Source organism: Colius striatus, chromosome 3, assembly GCF_028858725.1.
Source record: "Colius striatus isolate bColStr4 chromosome 3, bColStr4.1.hap1, whole genome shotgun sequence".
Lineage (NCBI taxonomy): Eukaryota > Metazoa > Chordata > Aves > Coliiformes > Coliidae > Colius > Colius striatus.
Window position 1 is genome coordinate 7,755,748 of NC_084761.1, and position 22,469 is coordinate 7,778,216.

The window sequence follows — 22,469 nt, forward strand, 5'->3', positions numbered from 1 at the left end:
CAGAAAACTATTTCAGGACATGACCATACTGGGTTTCTTAAAACTGATCAATTTACTCTTGCATGTAATAATTTGGAATAATGCAGTGTATTGTATGTCTTCATTATGGCAGATGCTAGAGGGGAAGCTTTTAAGTTTAAAATGAGTACAAACTAGCAAGAGCACTGAGTGGCCTGATAGATTTATTTTTTTGATTAATTGCAGTGCACAGTCCATTATCACATTTTAGAAGCATCCTAGGAAAAATGAATGTGGAGAGCAAGGTGGTTTTTTCCTAACTGTTGATGGACAATAAGGAAATCATTGCTTTTATGGGATAGTAACATGCAAACAAATGAGAAGAGGATGACTTCTGCCATGACAGGAAAGAGGAGACACTCATATTGATAAGCTGGGAAAGATTAGAAAAGGAGGCAGCACAGCAAGGAGCTTTTGAGGTGCTCTGAAGCTGAGTTGCATTTGCAAGGATCAAAGGAACCTGTGTATTGGTATTTGAGATATGGCAAGTTTAGAGGTCAGTTAAAGTTTTAGTTATGATAGCACATAAAAATTAGATGTGGTAAAGACATAATTGCAGAAGGAGCCTGCAAGAGACAGTCTGATCTTGATGATACCATTGGTTTTAGGCCTATGCTGTCTTCCAAGTGATGGGTGCAGCAATGGGGCTGTCACTGGGTAGGGAGTCGGCTGAGAGATACAGAGAGGGATGATGTAGTAGCTTGGTTGTAGCTCTGTTAAGCTGAAACCAACAGCCAGCTATCCAAAATGACAGCAGAGATGAAAGGCAATCTTGTTTTGAACAGGAGGAGACTGCTTTCCCACAGAGGGAGAGGCAGCAGTTAAATTTGTTTCAGTGGAGGTACTTACAAAAGGAGCATGCTGTGAAAGATATAGCCTTGGACTCCCGTCTCCTCTAGAAAGTTAGGGAATGCTACTAGGGAAAGTCCTTGAAATGGCCTGCAGAAGGAGTACAGCCACTACAGACAGTCATGAAAACTGAAAGAAAGGACAAAACATCTCAAGAACAGGAGAGTGCCCAAAATAATTAGACTTTTTGATTAAAGCAGTTGTGGTGCACTGTAAGGCCCAGGGAAATAGACAAATCTGTCTTTTGTTTGTCTGTAAAAGTCATGTGATTGCTTCCAACAACAGTTACTTGCCTTTTGATGTCAGAGTAATTCTCCTGATATCATAATAAATTACAGAAGGAATGGGCCCAGTGTGTTTATAAATTCCATTTTCATTGCTGGTGTTTTGACATTATTTTTTTGTGCTTTTATCAGATCTAGTTACTGCTTCTATTTGATATTTTGTACACTATTTTAATGTACAATTTAGCTCTTGCCTGTTCTTTGATAATCAGTCTCTTGGGTTAAATGTTAGGCAGATTGCAGTTGTCAAATCAGGGCTTTTCAAGAGTGTTGCTTGCATAAATGCTCATAGTTAAACATTTTTCAACTTCATTCTCTTTCAAGCGGGAAAATTGTGCTTTCTGTTAAAAATGATGTGTTTGCAGATCCTCTAAGTTTGGGACACTTTTAAGATACATTGAAATACTAAGACACAGTAATTTAGAAATCCAGGAAATTATTGTGCTACATTTTTCAAGTTAAATTGGCTGGGGGTATTTTGGTTAGCTTTATCCTAAAAGTGCCTGTGCCAGACCTCAGCTGAAGTTGAGTGAAGATGTTGCAGACAGAGACCACTGTAACTTAGTGCAAAGCATCAGAGGGGTGTAAACGTATACTCTGGTTCAGTTGGGACTCCCCTTGCCAAACTCTTTAGAGTAAGATGTTAGGTCCATGTGGGTTGTAGCCTGTTCTGTGGCAAACCATGACACAGTACCTCCCGTGTCAAGATTTGCGAACTGGTAAACCAGAGGTGCTGTTCTGGCTCCTGAGAACACCTACCCCAAAAGGACATGTAGAAACTGCAAATCACAGGTAGAGCTGCAGTAGTTGTGCCCTGCAGCTGAGTCAGCTTGCAGCAGCCAGATCCCTGCAAGTGACTTCTCAGAAGACCTTTCGAGAGTAGAAAGTTCTCTGAAATCCAGCATCATCACGTAATATTGAGTAATTGACCTCTGACAGCCTTTTTGTCTGTGAATTTAAGACCAATAGCTGTGATTGTTAAAAGAATTCAGATTACCTCATTAGAACTTCCGTCTCCTGAAAAGTGGCATGAATTGAAGATCCAGGCCAATACACACACACACACACCCCGCCGTTCCCACCACATCCCTATTCTCTGGCAGGGGCTGACAGGCTTCTGCTGTCTTCTGGGAAGTACTTGGACATCTTCTACACCAACACAGAAACACCTGGGAGTACCAGCTTATAATACCTTTATTACCTTCCTCTTTCCCTCTCCTAATTTATATCAGTAGAAGGATGAGTGCTATTGTTAATTGATCATTAATCTTTCATTTGAAATACTTTTTGGGGAAAAGTTACAGTGTTAGTGAAGGTCACTGTAATTTAAGAGTTGCCTCAGGTGCCAAAATTGCAGAGATATGGTTTGGGGGTAAGCAGTGCTTCAAGTTGTTTTTATAGCTAGTGCATTAAAAAACCCAAACCCAACAGTTCATTACAGAGGTGCTCCCTTCTGTGAAATACTAAAGTAGGCTGTAACTGTGGATGAGTAGCTAAAGGATTATTTCTTTGGCGGATTAATGTGAATTCTACTTCTGCTGACTGAAGGCAGCTTCAGCAAAAATGCTTTTAAAGTACTTTCTTCCTTGAAATCTGCTCTTTCAGTGAGTGAAGGCAGATTGTCTTGACTCCTTTAAGCAATGCAGGAAATAGTGTTGGGAGTGTTTAGGCAAATAGTGATAAAACATACAACAGAAAGATGTACTGCAACAGAGACACGGACATCACACATTTATGCTCCTTTTCACGTCACTCAGCTTTCTAAAATGATAGACTGGGAAGCTGAGGAAAATTGTAGGCAACTACACTAGCAACAGTTCTTCCTTTCACATTGTTCAGAAAAGCCAAAGTGCCCTTTATAGGCTATTAATCTGGGAAGTCATTTATCTCAGGGCAAGACTGTATTTACAGAGCCTAACGTAAAGACAGAATATTGTATCCTGAGATTTAAAAATGTCACTGCACGTGATGCCAGAGTAAACAGAACAGAAATTCATTTCAGTTACATCTACCCTGACACTTCCCAAAAGATTTTTTCACACTGCCTCTTGGCATTGTATTATTTTCTTATTCACCTACAACAGACTTCTGTTTAAGCTAAAGAAATATTTGTCATCAGTTAAAATGTTCTTCATAATAACTGGAATAATTAAATATTATAGCAAGCTCTGTGCCTGGTAGGGTTTATAGGGGTACGTGCTATGGCAGTGAGCAGTGTAGTTTTCTCATGGCTTCCTTCTTATCCTTATCACTGCTTTGCCTCCTCTTCTGTATTTATTACTTACCTCAGTTGTAAATCTGGAGGGAGGTGCCATCAGGGCAGCAGTGCATAGTGGTGTGGCTTATTGTAGCAAAAACAGCGCGTGCCACTGTGGTGCAATTCCCAGTTACCGTGTGTGCCCTTGCCCTTCCTCTCCAGTGCTACCCACAAAGAGCACGGACACATTACTCCACCTTTATCTCCATGGGTTTCTCTTCTTTTGAGGTTGTTTTCACCTTCTACCAAGCAAGGGTCAAGCCAAGATACAATTGTGTTAAAATAGTCTTTACTTAGTAGATTTTGTAGACTCTTTGGGCAAAGACCTTGATTTCCATTTTGAGCAATCTGTTTTCTGCAATAAAACCCTGAATATGTGTCTCTGTTGCTATAGAAATAATATTGCATTAAATGAGGGAACCAGTGCCCTGCTGCCAACAGATCTAATCTAAGTGTTAGTCTCTAGAGCTTGAATTTCACCACTGGGAAGGGGTATACATAATTCTACAAATTATTTCTGTAACTTATGCATAAATGACTTTATACTCCAAAACTGTTAGCTAAATTTCCCAAAGTGATAGCATGGAGATTAACATGGTGTAATGTATTTACATTTAAGAGAGCCTTCCCCCTCCCCCCCAAACATTTTCATATTTGTAGTTTGAAATTTCCAACTCTTTCCAACTCCCATCAGGAAGAGCAGCTTGCTCAGCCAGGTTCCCTACCCTATGGACAATAAAGTGTGACAGGTTTATTTAAATTTAGGGGTTTATTCTTTGAAAATCCAGCTCCTCCAAGTAATATGAGACATCACTTGCCCTGTTTCTTCTAGGATTAGTAAGAATCTTTCCCATAACTGAAAGGACAGCCTAAACTGACCATGGTCCTGGTACATTAATATACCTCACAAACCGATCTGCTGTCCACTACTTTCTAGACTATGCTGGGTGTCATATGCTTGGTATTTCTTAAGTTACTCAAATACTTTGCTGCTATACTTTTCTATCCTGGAAATCAGCAAAGCACAAGAGAGTTGTGGACTTTGACTTTATGCACTGTATATCAAATCTCACATCTGTCTTTATGTTTAGACATAATTTAGACATAAAATGCATATGGGTTTTTTTCCCCAGTATTTTTCTAAAGTTGTGGAATTCTAGTAACAGTAATGAGATTGTACTTAAGCCTTCATCTATAGGACTTGAATATAGGAATTGACATCTTCACCAATAATGGTTACTAAGGGTTAACATTACTGTAAGTATTGTGAAGAAAATAAATGTTTTAGCTCATAGTTACATTTTAGGAGCCCTCCTAATAGATTTCCATGTATTCTGTATTTGTGTAGTTAGAAAAATAGAACACTGTTTAAAAATACATGATGACTGATTTTCAGAGACCTGTATGCATATGTATGTTGTAAATCTGATTTCAGAGTTCTTGTAAAAATCTTGTTACAACTTCTTGGTTAAATAATGCAGCTGTTATTTGTGAAATGGGGCCATGTTAGATACATGTTGTGTTTTGCAGGACAAAATACATTTTATAAATGTTCCATTGAAGTAATGAATAATAAGTATATCAGTGGCCTCTGATTGAAGATTATTCTTCAGTAAACTTAAAAAACTACTCTGTCGTCATTAGAACGAAATAACTGTGGGGCTTTTTCTAAATCTTTTCCCATTTTTTTCAGTGATTGTAAATTAATCCAGCAATTAGATAAGCCTTCCTAGACAAGGACAAATTTTTGACAACCAGGAAAGTAACTGTCTGGGCATGCATGTTAAAATAGAGTGATGCAGGAAAAACTAGCAGAGTACACAAGTACCTTTCTCTGAAATTAAGGCCATGCTCGTTATTAAAACAGACTCATCATACAAGCAAGTCACCACAAGACACTAATTATATTTTTGCTGTTAAAGTAGTTCTTGTATTAAAAACTCCTGAACTTTAATTCCTTTGCACAGCCATAAAATGTAAACCAGAAGTTGACCCAGTTTTTACCATTGTGTAAAGCTGTTATACCATCCAAGGTTGCTGCATTTCTTTTCCACATCTTCAGTCTAGAGATGAAAAGAATCAATCTGCTAAAGCTTTTGGTGCAAAACTCTGTCCTCTGTATCACCTACTGCTCTTTCTGTTGGTTGCTATCCAGAGCCCTCCTTAAGGCAAGTTGTTGAAGATGGCTGAGAACTTGATAAGGGAGAGAAAGGGTTGAGTGGACTTAAAATATGAAAGATGTATTCTAGATCCCTGCATACTATTATGATCACATCTAATATAGAATACTTTCTTACTATGACTAGTTGCATGATTAAAATCTAACAATGAGGGTAGCATAAACACTAAAGTGTGTGGGTTTTGCTTTCTTTTTTTTTCTATAGGAACTCAGTGGAGAAAGAACCAAGAGCAAGATTTAAAGAATGTTCTGAAGAACACTGACCAGGACATCCCGTTAGTATTTGTCAGTGGAAATCATGATCTTGGCAATACTCCCACAAGAGAAACAATAGATAGTTATTGCAAGAACTGGGGAGATGACTACTTCAGCTTCTGGGTTGGAGGTGTTTTCTTTCTTGTGCTGAATTCTCAGTTATACTTCGATTCTTCCAAATGCCCTGAGTTAAAGCAAGCCCAGGATGCGTGGCTCAACGAGCAACTGGCTGTTGCTGAAAAACATAAATGCAAGCATATCATAGTATTTCAGCACATTCCTCTGTTTCTGAGAGAACCTGATGAAGACCACAATTATTTCAACTTGGATAAATCGGTTCGTCAAGAGATAATGGCAAAGTTCCATAAAGCAGGTATTGCCTTAAATTTTCCTGTTTTTCAATTTTTGTTTCAAATTGTTAATGCTTATGCTTCCAGACAAAATACACTTATCTTGAATGGTAATATTTTCAAGGAATATGGCTTATAAGCCTCATTGTTGCCTGCAGGTCAAAATTATGAGTTGAATCTAGTCACCTGTGAAAAGTACCAAATAGAATTTAAAACTTTGAGTGAGAAGTAAAAAATTAAAAGTGAAAAACTCTTTTAAATAAATAACAAGGATTCCATTTTGCAAGTATGAATAGAGATAAGACAACCTGAGTTTTTCCTGCCTAAAGAGTGAAAGAACAGGTATTGCCATAGGAGAAAATACAGAATTTATGGTTTACATAAAACATGGAGACAGAATTCAGAATTACCTTGTTTTCTCCTACACTGAGCCAATTTTAAAGCAAGTGTAATGTACTCCAAATTTATTCAGTATTAAAAAGAGTCTTACTTGCTCTGCTAAGATCCATCCTTTGCATGTTCATTAATATTAGGGGCCATTTCTGGGATGAAGGGCAGGTGGAACATGTACTAAGCAAGCATATTGTACGAAATCCTTTAGCATTGATGACACTTCAATGCCATGGAGACAGACACGGTACTCAGCTACTCCTCCATGCTGTTCCCATTGTTTCCTGTTAATTGCCTTCATGTTCCTGGGGTGCTAGTTCCTCAAAATTTCCTGCCATCATTACATCAGAGTGTCATTTTCTCTGTATCTGTAAGAGAGCAGGTTATTTGGATTACTGAACGATGCAATTGTTTATGATATTGTTCCTAATTTACCATATCATTATTAAGCCTGGACTCATCCAAAGCCAGCCTAATTCTGATCTTTGAATCTCCTACTGTTTTCAATCAGTGGGGCCAAAATTCACAGTTATCTGAGGGCTCTCCAGGAGACAGAAGTATTTGCAGACTCAAGATTTACAAGTGGTGTTTTTTTCCCACAAAAAGACATGCTGAGAATGCCTCATAATATCTCTTTTTTAATTTTTGTGCTAGTGTTAATACAGTGGGAAGTATTATGATTGGAAAGTTGGGCAGCTAAATGACTGCTTAGGTACTGCTGGCTAAAAACACATCCCAGCCCACTGGAAAGCTTGTTAACAGAAGACATTGCCATATAGATCTATCCCAGTAAATAACATGCACATGGAAACCAAAGCAGTTCTGTTCTAGAGCTTCCTTCTATCCAGATAGTTTACTAACATTTGGTAACAGTTCTGGGAATGTCATTCACCAAGAGATAAAAGAAATTATGCAAAATGTTATTGTAACTTATTATTACGTTAGCATGTTTCTTAGAGGGATATTTCAGACTGATTCTTCTCAAGTATCCAGAGGGTAAACCAAAAGGTGGAGAAAGGGAAGAGAGAATTGGGTAGCTGACAAAAAAATTTCTTCTGTGGAAGAAATTCCCAAAGTCCTTTCTGTGTCAACATCCCATTTGTACTTACCCACCATCATTTCTCATTGTGTCCCTTGTTCCCATCCTTAAAAACCTTCCCCAAATGATGTGTTATTTCATGACTATGTTAAAACATTGCTTTTTTTTTTACTTGCTCTTTTATACAGTAAGCAAATGAGTCAATAAGTAATATTCACAATCCAATAATCAAACTTTTTGCTAATTAAGTGAATACAGAGAGCAAGCAGTTCAGCCATAGCTCAGCTTACTGAGAAAAGTTAGCTGAATGAGGAGTTTCCATAGTAACGGGTGTGTTCTGTTTCCATCTTATCGTTCAGTTGAAGAATGGTCATTGTAGGACCACAAAATATTTTCAGTGGATTGCAAACAGGCAGTTATCACTGTAGGATAAATGCACAGATACGCAATGACACCACTTACTTTCTGACTCTCTGCTTTGCCAAAGAGTAATCAATTTCAGCATATCCTTGGACATGAAATTGGTTTTCACCCAGTCCATTTCCTTACATTCTCGGAGGATCAACACACAGAATATTGCACATAAAATCCCAGTCTACTTTGCATCTGTTTGGGGTTGTTTTGAAATTAGGGCTTGCATTTTAAGAAGGCTAACCTTTTATAGCACTTAATATAGAAATCTGGTATAACTACTTCATTCTGTAAAAACAAAGTCAGTCAGCCTTTTTAATGAGTCCACCAGGCTGCTGCTGCTGTTCTTCTGCCAACCTGTCACCATTCCTTCCTTCCTTCTGCTCTGTCACTCTCCGATTCAATGTCTGCAATGACAAGAAAAGGATTGTTGTGTAATTATGAAAACTTCCAGGATCACATGCGTGGTTCAGTGGTTACAATGTTTGGCAATGTGATCTTATTAGATAAGCATGATATTTCAGTTGTTGGTAACACAGGAGCAGACCTGGAACTATCCCACTTTTCACACTCATGTTTTTTCTAGACGTGTCAAATAACAGAGCTGTAACTTGCCTGGTTAGAGAGAGACAAGAAGGAAGGACAATCCAGTAACTCAGGTCTTTGCATGAACAAAGACATCCATATGGGTATGTGTAGGAAACAAACAAATATTTACAATATGGTGATTTTGCACAGGTGCTTTAAAGTGAGGTATGCAACTTCAGTAAATTGATATTTTAAATACAGAGCCCAGATCTTCTGTAGCTATTCTAATCACTTACATATTGCACAATGTTTTTGGTTTAAGTATCCGCTCATTACAAGCAGAGATAAAAGACTAGCTGTAGAGGCTACATCTGGTACGAAGTACTGAATTACATTTCTCACATTAGAAGTGTCCTTAACAGTTGGGCTAATTAAAGATAAAATCATGTCCTTATGATAAATATTTATAAATTGGAAATCTGGCACTTGTAAATATGTATTACTACTACAGAAAGTTAAACTGTACTTGGAAGCTGCGTGTCTAAGAAATCCTCCTGGCCCGTTTCTTCTTTCAAAATATCACAAAAATTATAACAAGTATTGCCCATGAAAAAGTGATTTCACAAACAGTGAAAACCAACCCAGTTGAGAACACAGGTTAGCTGAAAATACCTTTCTGAAAGCATGTCTGAATCACTCTTGAAAGTCTGGCCTCAGTTGTCAAAGCTCTGTCACCTCTACGTGCAGAAGCTACATACAGAAAAAAACCTGTGTGCAAGAACTGTGACTGAGCTGACCTGACGTTCTCTTCGGTGAGATCTGCTGGAGTCATTCGACTCTGCTGCCTGAAATGCATATTCAGCTTTTAAGGATTTTATAGTGCTGATATAAATAAGTTTGCTCATAGCTTTGTAGGGAAAATAAAGAGGTGGTAGTGCTTAGCCAAAAATCTGGTCTGCATGTCATATGTCTTTGATAAACATGAGTAATTAGTGTTTATATCAAGCAGTCTATGTAACACAAGACTAAAAGACATACTTTTTCTTACATATCTCATTCCAGTATAATTTTCTCAGGATGTTAAAGATATCTTTTTCTATGGCCTGAAAAGTATGGATGTTTTTGTTGAGCTTTAGACAATCTTTTAAAGACTTTCTGTCCTGAGGACTGTCGCTGACAAGCTGAAATTACTGAAGGCAATGTAGTAATAAATGTCTCTTAATGGTCTTAGTGAATTAAAACCAATGTCTGAACTTGTTTAAGAGCTCTGTTGAATAAAACCTAAATTAATAGTTGGTTTATCACCAACAAAGTTGAGAAAAGGCTTTTTGGTTCAGAGTAAGATGAAGAGTATAGGTGGTCTATCTAGGTGAGAGATTTTGCATCCAGGAGAGAATCACTAGAAAATAAATATAAAATTTAGAAGGAAAAAATCTCTCCAGTCTCAGTCTATTTTAACTAAAAAGTTTTAAGTTCATCTAAATGTCTTCAAAGCCATTTTTCAGATGTGGTTAAAAATACTGAATTTGTACATATGGGGAAAAATAACAACTTAACTTTATTATGTGGCCTGGTTTTTTCTTATTGGTGATTGTAGGTGCTGTAACTTCTAACACCTTTGCTCACTAAAAGAATGTGATACCTACATTCTCCTCTTCAGAAATGTTGTGACAGGAGGGGTAGTATTAAAGGAAAAGGAAGCTTTCTGAATATCCACAGCTAAGATATATTTGAGCACAAAATTAAAGCATGGAGTGCTGAAAGCTGTTGTTTCTAAATTTGCCAGACAACATATGCTATGTTTCATTATTTTCTTTATTGTGTAATCAAAGTTGACAAGGGAGTAATATTTTCATCTTCCTGCCATTGAGACCTTGATTTTGGCAAAGCCCATGCACCAAGTGAGTAATCTCAGCACTTGCTTATGTATCGCTTTGTCACTATTTCAGATCATTTAGATCTCACCTTCAGTGATTTAAATTGACCTGTTTCAACCTTAAAATTATGTGCTTAGGGTACAGGTAGAGTGACCAAATTTAGTATCTTCTATATCACTGTGTAAGAGCAGTGTTTCTTAAGACTGTTCCCCAGGTATGGTAATGCCATTTAGCACATAGATGTAAGTAGACATAAACTTCTCTTTCAGAAATTCAGTAGCAAATACAAAATACATTTGTTTACTACAGTCTGTAATGACATTAATTAACTTTTTTTCTTTGGCATGTTTTTGAAATTTGTAGTTTTGGTTGACTAAAAACTTCTTTTTGATCCTCAGAGCACATGACAAACAAGGGTTGTTTGGGGTTGTGTCAGGTCTCTGAGAAACCTTCACTTTCAAATGGAAAAAGCAGCAAAACCAGGAAAGAAATTCCACTGAAAGGTCACAAGAGGCATTCATAAGAATTAACTTGAAGCATAGAGTGACCTTCTACAGACAGCACCTCAAAGGTTTATTTAGAACAGCACTCTAATGAGGTGACCTGGAATCAGAACCTTTAGCTGTGCCTGTTGTTTCTCTTCTGATTGTATACAAAAAACAAGTGAGACCATAGCTGTATTCAGCATTGGCCTATATAAAACCACTTTTGCCATAGATACACTTTGCAAAGCCATTTCTTGTCTCCCACTTACACAGATCCACTGACTACTAGTTGTATCAAGCTCTGGGTTCTTTAGTCTACAAAGCAAAATTAAGGAAAAGTTTTCCTGCAAACTGTGTCTGTAACCAGCAGTACATGGGATGTTTTTATTAAGATGCTTATAGTGCTGTGTGCTGTAAATTCTAGTTATTCAATTCTGTTTTGTTCACACAACTCCTCTGATGAAGAAGGTAGGATAATACAGAGCTTCTAAAGAGCTACACAAACCAATTCTGTAACGTTGTTATTTAAGATTGAGTGAAAAGGTTATGAAATGGAGGGTGCTGGTCCCCAGTACATACTGGTGGGACTGTTTCCTTCTACTGGAGCTCTGTTGGTGGGGTTTTTTTGGAGAACAGGGTGTGAGATCTGCCTGAGCCCTGAACAATTTTGTTAACAGTGCTGCGAGTGTTGCTTTCACATCTTTGTTTGCTGCTGTTACACCTGCTTGGTGGATGGTTTGATGTGAGTACTCTGAAATTGCAAAGAGATAAAATCAATTCTATTCCATGTGAGGGATTTTGTTTACAAAGAGTACTAAAAATTATCATTCACTTTTGTAGCACTGGAGTCTTGAAAAAGATTCCACTATCCCGCCTGCCCAGGGGAGAAAAAAAGATACAGAAAAAAAAAGCCTATGGTTAATGTGTACTCTTGTAGGGAGCTGAAAGGACATCATTTTGGAGCACAAAATCGTTCCGAGAAAAAGGTATTAGTGTTGAACAGACCACATTGTTGAGCACTTCAGAAAACAGCTGTATGCTGCAAGTGAAAGGGAGAAAAGTCAGTTTGTGCCTGATATGCCAGGGGAAGTGCTCAGGATCAATTTATCTGTGACTTAAATGATTGTATTTGCCAGAAACATTGCCTTTTCAAAAAGTGTGTATCTACACGTATATGTATGTGGGTGTACACACACACATCTCGTATAGTGGCGTCTTCCTGTGCCTGAATACTACTTGTTTTGTTCTCCTCCCTCTGAGAACTCTGCAAGGGGACTAGTGTTGATAATTCAGGTTTTCATTCAGTACAGTTTCATTTCTTTACAGAACTGATTGTCCACCTATTTGCTTCCATTTTGTCTCTACTGCTGCTCCTCTCTAATTCCTGCAGTTTGGGGCCAAATTACATGTATAGGATCAGCTTTTACTAGTATATGCTCTTTCTTCAGTCCTTGATTGAGCTAGAGGTGTGGCCACAAAGCAGTGATTTTTTGATAAGCATAACTCTTTGAACTTGAGCAGCTAACATAAAAGCAGAGTAACTAGACCAGAATGCTGATCCCTGTAGCCCACTCTCCTGCTTCTCCTACTAGCCAGACCCTTGTGAAGAAGAACAAGACAGCAAAGGGCATAATGGTGTTTCTCCCAGGAACTCTTCCTATCTCCAATAATTATTCATTCAGAGACTTACTGTATCATATTAATGTTATCAATACAGTGCAGTTCAGTGATCCTGTCATAGATTTGTTCAGTTGATTTTTGAAAACTCAGCTTTCACAATGGTGTGTGGGAGGGAGTTTCATGTTTCAGCACTACATGAAGAAATGCCTCCTTTTGTTTGCTTTGAACTTCACCTGTCTGTACTGAGAACCATAAATCTGTAAATGAAGTGCAGTGAAAACTGATACATGTCTGCAGTTACTGTAAAAATAGTTCAGCACTTAAAGGGTAATAATCTGGACCATATGATAAATTTTATTGCTCAGAACCACTTTTTTTCCCCAAAATTCTCTACAGAGTGCATGGGAGGAGAAGCAAGGTCTCTACTGTACCCATTACATATTTATTATGTCATTCATACTGCACTAATTTAGCCTTCTCCTTCTCTTACAGTCTCATTTGCTTTTGCTGAGAAAAGCATTTATTTAATTGAAGGCTCAGTCTAAATAAAGCATGCTACTGATTGCCTGTGCTGATTATTCCAGGCATTCTACTCCTAATTTGGAAAATCTGCTTGCTTTTCTTCAGTTTATTTTTATATTAGTCTTTTTTTTTTCCTGTATTTTTACATTGTCCATAGTGCTGGGTTGGGCACTTTGCTTTCCAACTGAGGCAAGGCCAGTTGCTTTTTGGACAGAGTAAACCTGCCTCAAAATGGTTTTTGTACATTAGGAACTAGAGTTGGAAAACAGCTTCTTCTGAATTCAGGGGGTTTTGGAAGCAAGCCATGGAAGTGAATGTAATTATAGAAATTTGAGTCAGACACCTCTGGAATTTAAACTCTTTCAAGTCTGAATTGCGTATCATCTGATTGTGTGAGAAGATTTGCTGCTTTGCATGTTTCTTTATGAAATTATTTTTACTATTTAAAGATAAATGTGGGTACACTGTTTTACATCCTGTTTTAACCTATTTGGATTCCTGTAATCATTCCAATTAGATTTCCTTTGAGATTGAGGCTCAGTTTGTATTTCTTGTATTAAACTGGCAAACATCAAGAAGTTAGGAAAACACCTATTTCACAAAATCTTACTGTTGCCTTGTTATGAAATATGCCTGTTGTCTAATAAAGCAAAAAGATGACCTGACTAGCTTGTCACATTTTAAATAGTGACATTTTATATTGACTTAACTGGGCCTTAAACAGAAAGGCTGATCAAAACACCGATTAAGAAAGATGTAGTTGTCAGTTTGTCCACATAGAGAAGAAAGGCCATAGTCCCTCTTCTTTCTTGCCCCAAATGGACTTCCACATCCTCACATTTTTCTACTCTACAGACTACAGCAGCAGTAGAATACCAAGTAAAGGAGAAGAGTTGGAATTACAAGACTGCAACTGCACAATAAGCTAAGACTGGGATGTGATCACTGTCAGGGGAATTATCCATGAGATGCGGCTAAATGCTTTTGTTCTCTTACAGTGCAATTATGTCGAAATCATGCTGACCCTTTTCCCTGGTGCTGCAGCACTGTTGTTTAGAAGAGTTTCTCTGAGTGATAAACTACAATTTGTGGGAAGAAGATGTTGCACTTTTAAAATTCTGTAAAATAACCTTAGCTGCTTCTGCTAACAAAGTGCCTTCTGAATGGTATTCAGTATGTAATCTTTTATGTAATGAACTATTTTCTCATCTGATTCATTAGAAGTAAAATCAACGGCATGCTAACAATGCTGGCATGCCAAAGTTTTCTTTCCAGTCTTTTCTAATATCAGTGTCCCTGAAAGAGGTGGTGACTATTTCATAGAGGTCTCAGTTTCCTTCAAAACATTATTGTGCTTTGGGTTGTTTGGAAACTCAGAAGTGTTGTAAGATCGTCATCATTACAAAGAATAATTTCTTTTAAATCAGAGCTATTGCGGTCAGTGAGGATGTGATCATTGCATAGATGCAGTTGTTCCTGAGCCTGGCTGGCCTGGCCATCCCTTCCTGTACCAAACTTTTCCATGAAGCATCCAAAGCAAATCTCAGATACTTATCTAAATCTCTTTCCCTATAAGGCCAGTGAGACTGTTAAACAGTGCCCTTTACACCATCACTGTAAGAAAAGCCCTTTTTAATACAGTGTGCTGGTTTGGTTCACAAAGCTTGAAGAGAGAACCAAGGAAAAAAAAGAGAAAATGAGAAATGCCAGTAAAAACTGTCCATCTTACCAGAGCTGTTAAACTGAGAAAGATGCAAATCAATCAGAGCTTGCTGAAGGTCTTGCGATGACTGCTTATTTGGTGAGCTGACTCTGAAAGCAACACGGGGCGGAAGATCTTCAGAGATGTTTCTGAATTTTCTGTTGAGAAATGTCTGCAATAGAAACCATATCATGTTTTGACTTGGAAAAAGGCATCCAAATTAAAACATGAATTTTGTTTGAAATTTTGAGTGAACATACAGGTAACATCAAAGGTATTACATGAGTTACATGAGTTGTTAATTATCCTCCTCAGCACTTACCTCTTGCCTTGCCAAAGCCACTGTGTAGCTTCACACTCTGAAGAAACATAATGCAGAGTGTGCATTGGCACAAAAGCAAAGTAGTTATCAACATATTTCATGGTCAGGCTCATGAAGAGTCTTATGATTATCAACATTTGTGGTAACATCACTTCAGGTGACTCTTGAACAGTCCATGTTTTGCTTGGTTGTTATATCATGAATTATTTGTGCTAAATTATTTGTGCTTTGGGCTTATAGAATTTGTACAAAGACAGGTACTTCATTCTTTAGCAGGAATGCATTATTCTACAGAGAAAATGAGATCTTTGAAAACAGTAAATGTTTTGTCTTATGGATTCAGCTTTGTCAGATCAGAACTGAAAAGATTTTTTTTGTGCTTGATCAGAAAATGATGGTAAATTGCATGGCAGGAGGACATCTCTGTTTAGTAAAATCAGAATCAATTCCTATATTTAATCCTTTTTTTTAAAAAGACACTGTTTTTTTTTTTGCAGATTGATTCTGAAAACTCATGTTAGGTGTGCAGGGATGAAGCTCACTGGTTTTAGGTGTTTTCATGATTCAAGTACAGTTTTAGAACAGAGCAAGACCTGGTGTCCAACACTGGATGGTGCCCATCCTGAGTCTCCAGCTTCCAGTCCTTTTCTGGAAGGAGGGATTAATTTGGCAGTTCAAGCCCTTTTTTCTCTAGCAGATACTACACAACTGTTGTATTATTACACAACACAATTAGACAGTGATGCTCACAAAGAATATTTGTGGTTTATTTTGCATTTTTTTAATAGTAACTATCTGCACAGTTTGGGATTTTTTTTTACTTTATTCTTATTTTAATCTCTTTTATTTTCTTTTAATGAATAATTCATTAGGTATGAATAGTGTCTTGCAGTAATAGATCCTGCTCTTTTTGGTTAATGGATACTGTGAAACCTCCAGTCACATTTAAATTCAAATTACTATGTATTTCATGAAAAATGAAATAATAAATGCTTGTGAAGGTGCCATCCTTTGTACATTTATTTACACATTAGTTTTTTGGTATTTCATACCAGTTTTTACATCAAAGCTTTTCCCAGCTGTGATTTCAGAAACCAGGGATTAAAACAAAATCACTTTTCTACTTTTTTTTTCCTTCTCTTTTTTTTTGGGGGGTAGGGGTCTGTAGCTGGGTTCATTTAACTGACATGAGAATACCTTAAAGCAGGATGCAAAAATGAAGCCTGCCAGGACACTGTTCTTTCTTTACAGAGTTTAGGAAAAAAATAAAAGAGATGGACAGGGGTTGCTAGGAACTTGGCAGTGCTACTTCAGAAAAACATCTGAAATGAATAAATTAAATTTAAGTGCATACATCCCTAAGATTCTTTTTATGTTTAAGATCAAAAGCAAGAGCAAAGTAAATTGCCTGCTTGTCATCTTAGTATTATTGCATTGACTGGTTCAGGCTTCCTTCTTATGATAACTAACAAAAGTGAGTGGAATACAGTTGAGGGAACAAAAAAGTGTTATTGAAAAATAAACAACATCAGTTAGACTTCTATTAATACATAGCAGTGACCTGTTTGTTTTTTTCTTTGAGATGTAACATATTGTAACACAACAATAACAAGAATTAATACTAGCACTGGAAATAAAGAGTACTGGAGAACTGAAGTCTGGGTAGAATTTTCACTGGGAGGTCTCTAAAGCAGACAGTAAATCCCAGCTGAGACTGGTGCTGAGCAGCCAGACCCACAGGGCATTTCAGAACTCCCCTCTAGTACAGTTAGGACCTGAATGACATGCTAAAAAATGATAACTGGGATGAACTGAACCTGTGAACACCAGCTTGTTTAGGCAGAATGTGCCTCCTGTAGCCAAAACGAGATAAAAGAGGTTTCTTCCATTATTTAAAAAAAAAAGAAAAACTAAACAAAAAAAACCTCTTTTGCTGGGTCAGAGCAAGATCTCAAAGTTACTGTGCTGACTTACTTACTTACAAATGCTACTAATGCACCAGATAGGTGAGCAGGTTACACTGAGCAAAGTACTGATGAACCAAAATAGAAGAGCGTATGAATTCTAGCTGACAAGGACCACATACAACTAATCAGTGCAAAGGTAACTTCATTCTCTGTTTTCCACCTTGAGTCACTTGCCATTTCAGAAGGGTTTGGATTGTGAAATATGAAAGCCCCTGTAGCTTTTACCAGGCACACAGCAGAATAATTTATATTATGCTTTCCAAGATGCTTAATTTTTAACTATACTTTGAGCCTAGTTTGTATATTTTATATCAGTCTTCAAATCACTCCCACAAAAGCAAAGGATTCATGTAGCCAACTGACTTAAGACAAGTTCACTTACTTCCCTTTTCATTTAATCTCTCTGAAAGAGGCTGAAATCGACTGCAGAGGAAAGGCTGGAAGGCTTTTCAGGCTAGAGAAATAACGTCTTCCTTGTGAAGTTATAGTGTGTTCCTAATCACAGATCTCTGCCTTTAAATTGCTTCTACTCTTTTCCAGAACTTCTACTGTCTGAAAGCAAAATCAGTTGCTTCTATTTTTTTTAAATGTCATTTAAGGCTCAGTATCTTACAAGTTACCCATTCTGTGTCTTACCTCTTGAACAGGACTAAGCACGTGTTACCTTTTGTCTTAAGCATGGAGTGGCAGATTGCTGGAATATATGAAAAATAACCAATGCTGTTTGTTGTTGTCATCACAGTGTCCTTCCTTAGGTACCTTTACAGGCTTGCTCATTATGCTGTAATGATAAAAGCAAGGTAATTAGCAGTGCTGCATATTTAAAGGCAGGTTTTAGCCTGGGGTGGTGAGCAGGACACTCGTGTGTGCAGGGTGAAGGAGTGATATCAGTGAAGGCCTCATGCAGCCCACCATACCTGGCACTGGTCCCCACATGTGCTGAGCCTCACTCTTCTCAGCTCTCCTCCTCAGGAACTGGCCCGTGTTTAGAACCTTTGCCTGGAAGTTTATTTTTCAATATAAGCACAAATTATGTTCAATGAGGTACAGCTTCTATAAAAGAGTGCCAGCAGAAGGGGGTTTTTTTGTAGCACAGCATGTTTTTTAGCCAACATGGCAAATTAATAGGCCAGATTCATTTCATAAAGTAGCTAGTTATTTTGATAACCTGATGGCTATCTAGTCATAGCTGTCAGGAAATACTTAGTCTACTTTTTATATCACTCAGTGTTAATATGTTTTGAGATGCTTTACGCAGTGTCCTTATGATTAAGGAGCACACTACTTATTGTGTATTTCAATAGAAAAATTATACCTCAATCCTTTAGGTGCATTTGAATAGTTTTGAATTGTCATGAACAGTATCAAAACCAGATCTAATCACTTTCTCTAACAAAATTTGAAATTAACTTACATGTTTTACACTTGATGATAAACAAGAAACTTCCCAGTCTTTTCAGCCGTCTGGTCCAGTAATTTTACTGTTTCACAACAGTGCAAAATAGTGTTAGGTGCAGTTTCAGGAAGCTGCAGTAGTCTGAAATCCAAGGATCTTAAACAGAACATGCCAAAAATTCATCTCAAAACTTGTTTGTAAAATTATCAATTTATCCTAACTCTACATTTTCATTCACAATAAAATATGCACCAAGAAAGCTGATGAATAATATTTTTCTTGCCAAACTATGAATGCTGTTCAGTATGATGTTCAGCACTATCTCTCAACAATGCATAGAATGGCTAAATGGTAAAGCATACTGGCATCATAAAATCATAGAATGGTAGGGGTTGGAAGAGACCTTTCAAGATCATCTAGTCCAACTCCAACCGATCACCGGGAAACGAAATGCAGGTTTATGATAGCACATTCTCTCTTAGCAAGGAGCTAGGTTCTCAACTCTGTCCTTAATAGTTTTACAGACTTTGACAGGAATAATAAGTACCTAGCATTAAAATTACTTTAATTTTTTAACTGATGAGACTAAACAAGGTTTCATTATTTTATACTAATAAAAACATTTGATTAAAATTTATGAAATGTCAAAATGGGGATTGGAAAATAATCTATTTGGTAGCATGAATTTGTCCTGTAAAGACAATCAGAAAGGCTACTAAGAGTACTGAGTGCAGCTTCTGCCAATTTATTTATATTTGCATGGAAGAAGAAATAAAAAGTTGAAATTACTGGCCTGGTGGTGAGGATGACACTATTTTATTTTACTTTATTTTAAATTGTTTCAAAATTTCTGCATAAATCCCATAGCTACTGAGGAGCATGGCAGGAAAGTAGACCTGGCATGTGGATCAGCTGTAGAAGCTGGTCAGTCAGATGGAATTGGCAAACTGATTTTTCTTGTTAAATTACTGTATTCTGTGAGAAAGGGGAGAATGGTTTGACTTCCTTAAACATTTGTTTAGCCAATGATTCAGACAAGGATTTCAAAGTACATTGTAAAGCCTTAAATATGAAGCATGTTTGTCCTCTTTACCTACTGCTGCTTGTCATTTAGCATTGTACTCCTTACCAAGCTTGGATGATAGACCTACCCTGGAATTTTTGCTGTCTCATATATAAGAAATCAAATGCATTTCTTTCTTTTCAAATTTATAATGGAATGACTTTTTTTTTTTTACCCCAAGATAGTCCAAAGTATAAATAATCTATTTTTAAAAAAGAAAGAAACAGAACAGCCTTAAAATACATTATAGATACAGAGGAAATCAGAATAAACCTGCCTTGTTTGTACCCCATACTAGGTAAACGTTTATTCGTGTCATTACAAGCCTGACTCCTCTTCACAGGTTGTCAACCTTTCCTTTTTTGACTGCTCTCATCTTTCTTCCCCTCTTATTATAACTCACAACCACTTCTACTTATTAGGTTTCTTTGATGTACATGGCTCTGTTCCATCTGTGATAACCCCTCAATGTCTTTGAGAAAAGATTGAAAATTATCTTCTTGGTTTTGAGGGGGTTTTTGTTTGTCTTGCCTATTTTTTCTTTAAGGTCACTGGCCCTGGGTAAACAGGTTTAAGCACTCAGTGAATTTTCTGCATGTTAATTCACAAATACAGCTCCAAAAAACTTGGCTTTCAGATTATGTTTTTGCAGCAGCATTCTCCAGGTACTTATCTGTTACTGAAAACTTCTAATTTTAATCAATTTCCTCTAGAGTGTTCCTTCTTTCTAACCAAAAACTAGCAAGAAGAGAAACACACCTTGCAGTCAGCATAACAAAGTTGGAGCCCAGTAGCCTTAAACAGAGCTAGTGGAGCAGATTAAAGTTTTTCCTAATTATTTATTACTCTTGAAATTAATTCTTGTGTTCACTAATTACCTGTTTAAAATGCAAATTCAGGTAAATTATTTACTTTTAATTTTATGCCTTCTGAACCATTAAATAATGAAGGTAAACATGACATCTGTAGCTGTACTTGCTATTAAACTTCCTCTACAACCCCAGCAGCTGTGTAAGCCTCAGTGTATAACCTCAGCAGCATCTTTTACTGTAAGCACATTATATGCATAAACTGCAACTGCTAACTAAATACATGCTCTCTTTTTTTAAACAGGTGTTAAAGCTGTCTTTTCTGGACATTACCATAGGAATGCTGGAGGGTCCTACAAAGGATTGGAAATGGTGGTTTCATCAGCAATAGGATGTCAGCTGGGAGAAGATGCACATGGGCTGCGAGTGGTTGTGGTCACAGATGAAAAAGTTGTTCATAGATACTACAGTTTGAATGAATTGAGCAGCCAGGGCATTGAGAAAGAGCTGCTAGATATGCTTGCAAAGAAAAATTAGGCTATTCAAATGATGTGATTTTCTTTTTCCATATTAGACAATTAGAAACAGTTTCAGAAAGTTTCCCTAAGCTGAAGATACAGATTTCTAACTGTGCCCCAGAACAGCTCTCAATTTGTTGTTGTCCTAAATAACAGGAAAGTTGTTGATATGTTTCTCTTTTAGAAAATGAGACCTATGTGGAATATGGTAGAATAGTAGAACTAGTATGGTAACATAGCATTGAACTACTCTGATAGTTTTTATATTGCTCCTATATATACTTTCAAAGGGTAAGAATTGCAATTTCTCAATAACCCTTTAACTCAAGTATATTTTAGTTTTATATTTGAGAGGATATTTTAAAATCAATAAATTTAACCATTTCTGTTACACTCTGGACAATATAAATGGGGCATTTTTTACTCTATAAAACAAATCTCAAAAACTCTGAGATAACAGACTCTCACTGACTTGCAGTAACCTTTGGACCAGGTCTTATTACCTAGAGGTTGTATTTTCTCTCATTTCTTGACTGATCTTCAGACTCAGCAGCAATAGGAGAGCAAACACATTGTGTTTTGCAGTCACAGCTTGGGTTTACATTATATCCTAGTTTAATATAATGAAAAGTCTATAAATGAAGCTGATATAGGTGCAGAAAGGACCTATATAGGACAGAAACTAACCATATAACAGCTATTTTCCTATTGAAATTTAACTACCATTCAATTAGCACATATTCCTGCTATAGCTCCAGAAATTGGAATAATTGCATGGAGACAATACTCTGTACAGAATACTGTTACCAGAAGTCACTTTGTTGATTCCAAGACAAGGGGAGAGCTTTGATTTCCAAATGCAATTTAAGAGTGCCTTGCTGTAATATACAATATTGAATGCTGAAGATCCTAAAAAGTTTGTTTTCTTCACTGAAAGATGTCTTCAAAATAAATTATATAAAGAAATCTGTGTTCTGTAATGCATCTTTTTTTTTTAAGTGTATCTGATTTGTTTACTGTTCAATAATAATTTGAAAGTCTTAATATAATTAACACATACCTTGTTTTTTTTAAATGTTGAGTTGAGTACATTACAATCCATGCCACAGGTTATCCAGAGATAGAGATTGTGTTAGCACTTGAAGAGAAGAAATGCTGTATCGAAGAGTCAGCTTCATTACATTTTAGCCACAACAGCTTGAGGTTTCTGAGATTGGAAAATTACTTCTGTAGCATTTCCTTGCATCAGTGAAGCAGCTGTACCTGCAGATGGACAGGACCAAATGTGAGGTAATGTCTCATGCCAGTAACCTCAGCATAGGTAATGATTGATTCAGGAAGGAAGAAAATTATTTTGCTTTTCGTCTCCACCTGGTTTCCCTTAGTTGAATGTCTTCACAGTCTCATTTTCAAGGGAACATCTGGGAAATGAGAACTAAAATCTGAGGCTAGATTACTCTGAAATAGGTAGGGACCTAAGGACCCAAGTGACAGTTTTTTGGACATTAAGCACTCACTACTTCAGATACTGGGCTTAAAAACCTGTGTCCTTAGATGTCTTCTAAGCCAACAACTACTTTGGAAATTTGATTTTACATAGCTGGGAGCTGGTTAGTAATCACAGCTAA

The 22,469-nt window shown here is 37.0% G+C and overlaps 1 protein-coding gene across 1 annotated transcript in view; it reads left to right on the plus strand.

Moving 5' to 3' along the window:
• CPPED1 (calcineurin like phosphoesterase domain containing 1) overlaps positions 1 to 21,786 on the plus strand; it is a 49,102-nt gene extending 27,316 nt beyond the window's left edge. Inside the window, exons 3-4 of the mRNA XM_061993331.1 lie at positions 5,793 to 6,215; positions 20,628 to 21,786. Of these exons, the coding sequence (XP_061849315.1) occupies positions 5,793 to 6,215; positions 20,628 to 20,860 (656 nt within the window). The 3' untranslated portion in view covers positions 20,861 to 21,786. The remainder of the gene's footprint in view (positions 1 to 5,792; positions 6,216 to 20,627) is intronic.
• Positions 21,787 to 22,469: the final 683 nt, after the last annotated feature.